Source organism: Manis pentadactyla, chromosome 10, assembly GCF_030020395.1.
Source record: "Manis pentadactyla isolate mManPen7 chromosome 10, mManPen7.hap1, whole genome shotgun sequence".
Lineage (NCBI taxonomy): Eukaryota > Metazoa > Chordata > Mammalia > Pholidota > Manidae > Manis > Manis pentadactyla.
Window position 1 is genome coordinate 25936359 of NC_080028.1, and position 6623 is coordinate 25942981.

Sequence of the window (6623 nt, forward strand, 5' to 3'; positions counted from 1 at the left end):
ATTTTGAACTAAGTAATAATTGTATGTTTGTTTTTGTCTCCAGCTAGAGCATGGACTAGGCTATATGCCATGAATAATATTTAAATTGATCTGATCGTCAAGTGTGCATCACTTCTCCTGTTCTGCCAAGACTCTTCCTTTTTTGTTTGCATTTAATGGACACAGTCTTAGAAACATTACAGAATAAAAGCCCAGACATCTTCAGTCCTTTGGTGATTAAATGCACATTAGCAAATCTATGTCTTGTCCTGATTCACTGTTGTAAAGCATGAGCAGAGGCTAGAAGTATCATCTGGATTGTTGTGAAAAGTTTAAAAGCAGTGGCCCCTCTCTGCTTTTATTCATTTCCTGCATCATGGTTTAAGTACAAAGCACTGTGAATGAAGGTAGTTGTCAGGGTTAGCTGCAGGGGTGTGGGTGTTTTTCTTTATTTTTTGTTGGGGGTGGGTAGTTCTAATTGTGATGGGCTCCTGTCCCCCCTTTATGGTGATCTAATTGCATTGGTTAAAAGCAGCTAACCAGTTCTTTAGAATATGCTCTCTAGCCAAGTCTAACTTTATTTAGACGCTGTAGATGGACAAGCTTGATTGTTTGAACCAAAATGGGAACATTAAACATCACAGCCCTCACTAATAACATTGTGACTTTGCTGTCAAGTGTAGAATCCTCCCTTCAAGAAAAAGCTTGTGACCATTTTGTATGGCTTGTCTGGAAACTTCTGTAAATCTTATGTTTTAGTAAAATATTTTTTGTTACTCTACTTTGCTTTTGTATAGTTTATTTTACTGTGTTGATTCATTTTACCAATGTGACAATCGTATTTAAAGATAAAACTGATGGAACATTCTGTTTTGGTCTTCACCATCTGACAAATTGAATGGCAAGAGGTGGATTCTGCCAGTTTCTTTTCACTGATGCAAATTTGTGTTAAGATATCACTGGATGGAGTATTTGTAAGCTGGCCCTGAGCATGCATCAGTATCTGACATATTTTTACCTCCTAGAAATTTGAAATAAATGTTTGTGTTGTCTGATTAGTTAGATGATGATTGGTGTCTTGACACAATGTCTGAAAATTACTGTACAGGAGGAGAGTCACAGCAAAGCAGCAATTGTGACTTGACTTTGTGTAGGACTTTCACATGTGCCACATTTGTATCTGGCATTTGGGTTATGACCTTTTTCTTGGTTCTTGTCTGAAAACTTCATGTATGACCATTAGTATGTGCTATTAGGAAACACTTGGGGTTTGCTGAGGCATGTATGAGTCTTCCTTATGGACCTGATGAGCATATCTCAAGCAACCAGCTTGTGTGTCATCAGAAAGATTTCTTCCTTTGAGAGCATCAGACCCTCAGTTAATGGTTCTTACTTTCATCCCTCTAGTATTTTCTGTGGAACCTCCTTTTATTATTTCATTTGATATTCAGCAGTTTTTTCTGCATTGACAGAGTTCCTTCCCTCCACCCAACTGTTCTTTGCTACCTTTCTCCATATATAATTCTTGATTCTTGTTATTTTAAAGTCATCAGTGTAGCCATCATAAGTATGTAAATGTTAACCTGCAGGTTGGAACCTTTGTCTCTTGCAGGTTTTTTTTTTTTCTTGCAGTTTTTAAGGGAATGGATATTGTAGCCCATCTGAATTTTCCCCATTCTTATTCTCGTAACTTCTGGAGTTTCTTCAGAATGTGGTGTTTTTTATTGTGCTCCTATGTAAGATGAAGAGTTATCTATTAAAATTACATTTTCAATATAAAAAAGTTTTGATGACTGGTAACTGGTATCCTTCCCAATAAATTCATTGCTTGGAAACAAATGTTAGTTTAATTCAGAATGAAATTGTTCATAACCCTAAATATTGTAAACTAAAACCTGTTAACAGCAGTTGCCATTTATTACACTTACTGGGCTGTTTTAGAGAGTATCTTGGAGCTAAGGAAACAATCTCATTCTGGGGCCAAAATGAATGAACACTCAAGCAGTTAAGTAGAGATCACCTTTATTTATTTATTGCAGGTGGCACTGCTCATGATGATAGCTAAGTATTACATAGTGATTTATGTTATAAAATTTCCAGATTTAAGTCTTTTGCACTGCAAAAATGTGTTTAAAATACGACTCCAGTGCCTACTGAGTTCGAGTTATAAAAGTACTGAAATGGAATAGTTGTTTTCATTTCAAATACATGAATTCCTAATTTCATGGCATTAGGTTTTTTTCTTTTTAAATTTTGGTAAGAGTCCTCATTGTTTTGATAGGACTTGCTTTCTCAACCAGTAGGTTGAAATGAGCCAGTATGTTGACTGAGCTTGCTTAGGATTTAAGGGGCTATGGGAGAGGCCAAGGTAGAGTTTGAAAACCGGCAGCTACATCTGGCTTTTGGGCCAGTTTTCCTGGGCCCACACAGTGCAGTTGGTTAAAACATTCTTAATTCAATGCCAACATTTTAAAAGTTGGGCAATTTTCATGAAAATCCAGGATTCTGGTAACGTGAATGATCTGAAGTCTGACACCAGTGGCCATGACCCATCTTTGTACATGGCATCTGCTAGGAGGGTAGCAGCCACCCTAAGGAGAGCTGTTACTCTCTTCTTATCCAGTGACTGCAGTTGGCTAGAGTCTCCTCCCACCCATCCTGCTCCATTATTGTAGTCCTGTTGCCTTGTAAGCCTTTGACTTTCTAAGCTTAAGGACACAGTTTATTTGATAAAAAGTGTTTAATATGTTCCCAACACTGTACTACTTGTTGGGGGCAATTAGGTAAATGAGACTGGCCTGGGGTTTTCCCCTGTGGACCTTGCTATCTAATGGGGGAACAGGCATGGACAAACACAACTCCTGTCACGGAGAAGGGAAGTAAGTACTTAGGAGAGGGGCTGCTCTTCTGGATTTAAGCCAGATGCACACCTCTAGGCAGGGGAAGAGATGTGCAAAGCCCTGGGAGAGAGGGAAAGAATCTGAATATATTGATGGATACGTGGCTTGAAAATCGGCTTTGCCCACTCAGAGCTGAGTTTTTCGGAAATTCTGACCTGTTAGGAGCTTTATGTTTTCTATTTGTTTTTTTATTTTACTATAGTCCACTTGGCTGTGATGTGCTTCCACATTTGTTTATCTTGGTCCTCTCAGAGACTGCCTAATAAGATCTTGGATCTGGAATATGTAGAACTTAAGCCCTGATCTAGATAAAAAACATACTTTAATACAAAATTTCAGAAGCATTTGAGATTAAATGCAGATCTATACATAAAAGGTATAGGTGCTATGTATGGTCTAGCACTGTTAAAGAACAGTGCAGGGAAGGGAATACAGTATAGTACAAAACAAACTTTCTAGCTAAATGGAACTAAATGGTGTCATGGGAATGATAGGAACTAGTTTTGTTTTTATGTTTGATGGTTCAAGAATCTTTTTTGGCTATTCTAGCCACATCAGTTTTTTTGTTAGTTGCAGTAGAATAGAGCCCTATCTAGAAAAGCTAGCCAAAGAAGATAAAATGCCATTATAGGACATCTAGTTCATCAGTCTATTTAAGAACAATGTAATATTTCATTGGAATAATGTATTTTGGGGCTGGGGACATTTCATTTTAGCTATTCAGCATGCCGCTTAGTTTAAGGAATTATATCAGGGGTTTATTTTTTAAATGATTTAATGATCACAAAAGCAAAACATGTTCAGTGTAATAACTTGAAATAAAAAGAATAAAAATCTGTAATCTGCCACCCAAACTGGTGATACTTTGTCTCCTTAACTATTCCCCTTGCATTAATTTCCATTTTTATCATTGAGGTTGGAAATTGGATGTGTTCCAAGAGTAGCTTTGCTACTACATCTTTTTATTACAGACAGGACATTGGCTACAAAACTGGAAGTTGGCCAAGAATTTTCCTTATTAAGTATAGAACTCAACATGAAGAGTTTTAGTCCTCCATCCTCCCCCCCGATTTCATCTTAGCCACTCCAGCCGATCTCATTGCACATGTGCCTGTTACTGTGGGGTGTGCCAAAGGTATGAATGTAGACTTGCTACTGAGCTGAGTTTCTACTACTGACTTGATGTAATTGTTTCAGTTGCCAATTGGGTGTGAAGAAGCATATCCATATTGACTGAATATTTATAGACCTTGCTTTCTGCTTTTGTAACAGCAACAACTGAAATTCCATTGTTGTGTAAAAGTACATTTTAGTGTTCATTAGAACTTTAACATTTCTCTGCTAATCATTGTGTCTATAGGACAAAAAATGTTTTAGAAGTTAGAGAATATTATTGATAGCCTCATTTTCCTACTTTGTAATTTTCTTTTTACAAACTCCCAATCCATTTTCACCTGCCACATGACTCCTTTTGAGGTAGTTCCATGATCTAGATTAGTCAAATCCTAATAATTCTTAAGTTTCATTATAACCTAGCAATTTACAAAGTATTTTGGCTTAAGTTCAAAAGTAGACTACTCAAGACTTATTCAGAAGTGTCAAAAGCAGCTTAGATATGATAGATGGTTGCATTAGATTTGAACTTGGTTTTGGCAGGAAGCATTAGAACTTTGAGTAACTAAAGGAGTAGGGCCAGATTATTGCAATCGTATTTTTTCCTACTAAGACAGTAAATATTTGGGGCTTTGCAGGCCATGTGTCTGTCTGAAATACTCGGTTCTGCCGTTGTGAGAAAGCATCCATAGACAATTTTGCTAACAAATAGCATGCTGTGTTGATACGACTTTAATTTTCACATGTCATGAAGTGTTTTTTTTTCAAGCACTGAAAATGTAAAAAATAAGCTTGTGGGCTGTACAAAAAGAGGCTGGGGTTAGGTTTGGCCTGCTTCTAGGCTCAGTTCACCCCTCCTGCCTTGGCAGTGAAGGACTACTACTCACTGCCTGTGTTACAAAGTGTGCCCCTCCCACTCTTAAGACGTTATACTTCATTATTCTAGTAACAATTGGAGAAAAGATGTGTGGTGTGGGTTTCCTTTTCCTCTCTGATGCTACTATATACATACTATGATAAAAGGTATAGATTGAGCATTCGTTCAAGCCCAATTCTTTCATGTAAGATTACTTGACACTTTTACATTGAAAACTCAGAATGTTCTTTTTAAAAGTACAGAAATTTAAGGAAAATCTGAAATCTGTGTAGTGACCTTTGACAGGTTGTGCTGTGCAGTGTTCTTTTTTTGGTGTTACTGAAAGGATGTGGACCTCCACCTATGTCAGTACATTTCTTTGGTAGCAGTATTATTATATGTATTAGATAACCATAATTTAATCATCCTGTCCACTTAAAATGATGGCCAGTTTTAGAAATTCTGAAATATATATATACATCTTTAGCCATATTTTGATTGTGCAACTTTGAAGTATTTTGTTTAGATTCCCACAAGTGGAATTATTGGGTGAAAGGGTTATGTGCATTTTAAGTTTTGATAGGTACTAATCAGTTGCTCTTCAAAAGGCTGTACCAATTTACATGCATAGGTCCTTACCTGAATGTCATTTTTTATGTATAATATCCCATTATATGAACATATTGCTAATTAACCATTACTGCCATAGGCCTGGGCATATTATTTGTATCTCACCACTGTAGTTGCCATATCTTGGTATGTAAGTCTTTGTCCCCATTGCTGGAGACTAGATTCCTGGTGAACTCATCCAGGGCTGTTTATATTTGAGGTTCCTGATACACATTGATAGCCAATACTTTTATCAGTATTCTTTTTATCTAAGGAATTTCAGTATATTTGAGAAAAGCAGGAAGACTTACAGTACTTAATGTCTGTCACTGGTGGATAATAACCAGGAAATGTGATAACCGGAGAGTAATATTCCACACAGTGGAAAGGATAATGAGTTGAAATCACATGAAAGTAGGGGAATTTAAAACTAGTTTCTGGCAAAAAGACGTGGAGCCTTTGAGTAAATTTAAGTCTTTGCTTTAATGCAGTGCTAACAGATAGATCTTGGAGGCCTTTGCATCTTACTACCAGAATTTAGCCAATGGCACCAGTCAGGAAGGTGTTAAAAAATACAGCACCAGGGATGAGATCACTCTCTAACATGTTTGCTCTACAGCCCTGTTGCTAAGTATTTGGCAGGGGATCACATTTAAGAAAAATTTTTTGCTTTGAAGATGGTACATAAAAGTCTGCACACACACAAAAAAGCTGTAACCCTTTTAAAGACTAGCTTCTCATGTATAAGCACCTAGATAAAATCACTTTACTCCACTAGAATGTAAGTTCGAGGTTCTGAAACTTGTTCTACACTGTAGCCCAATGCTGGGGAAAAAGTTATCACTAATTTCATTAAACATTTTACTTGAATAAACTCAGTGTTTTAACTAGTCTTCTGTTATTTTGTCTACACGATTCTTGCCTGTAGGGAATTCTTTATTTCAGTGTGAAGACAGCACTGGAACATGCCAGGTTTTCTCTTCTTTCAGTTTAGCAGTCAAACCAAATGTAACTGGAATATAACTTTTATATGATGATTTTAAAGTTGGTCTGTCTTGGGTTAGAGTACTTTGTATTTTGGGAAAATACAATGGCATGGAAGTGCTGAGCCTGCTAAACCTTTAAACTGAACAGCAGTAAAGTGGATGGCAGTTTATAAAGCACCT

General features: G+C 36.9%; 1 protein-coding gene across 1 annotated transcript in view; it reads left to right on the top strand.

Annotated features, from left to right (window-relative positions):
* UBE2N (ubiquitin conjugating enzyme E2 N) overlaps positions 1 to 6152 on the top strand; it is a 33555-nt gene extending 27403 nt beyond the window's left edge. Inside the window, exon 4 of the mRNA XM_036891225.2 lies at positions 44 to 6152. Coding sequence (XP_036747120.1) covers positions 44 to 84 — 41 coding nt within the window. The 3' untranslated portion in view covers positions 85 to 6152. The remainder of the gene's footprint in view (positions 1 to 43) is intronic.
* Positions 6153 to 6623: the final 471 nt, after the last annotated feature.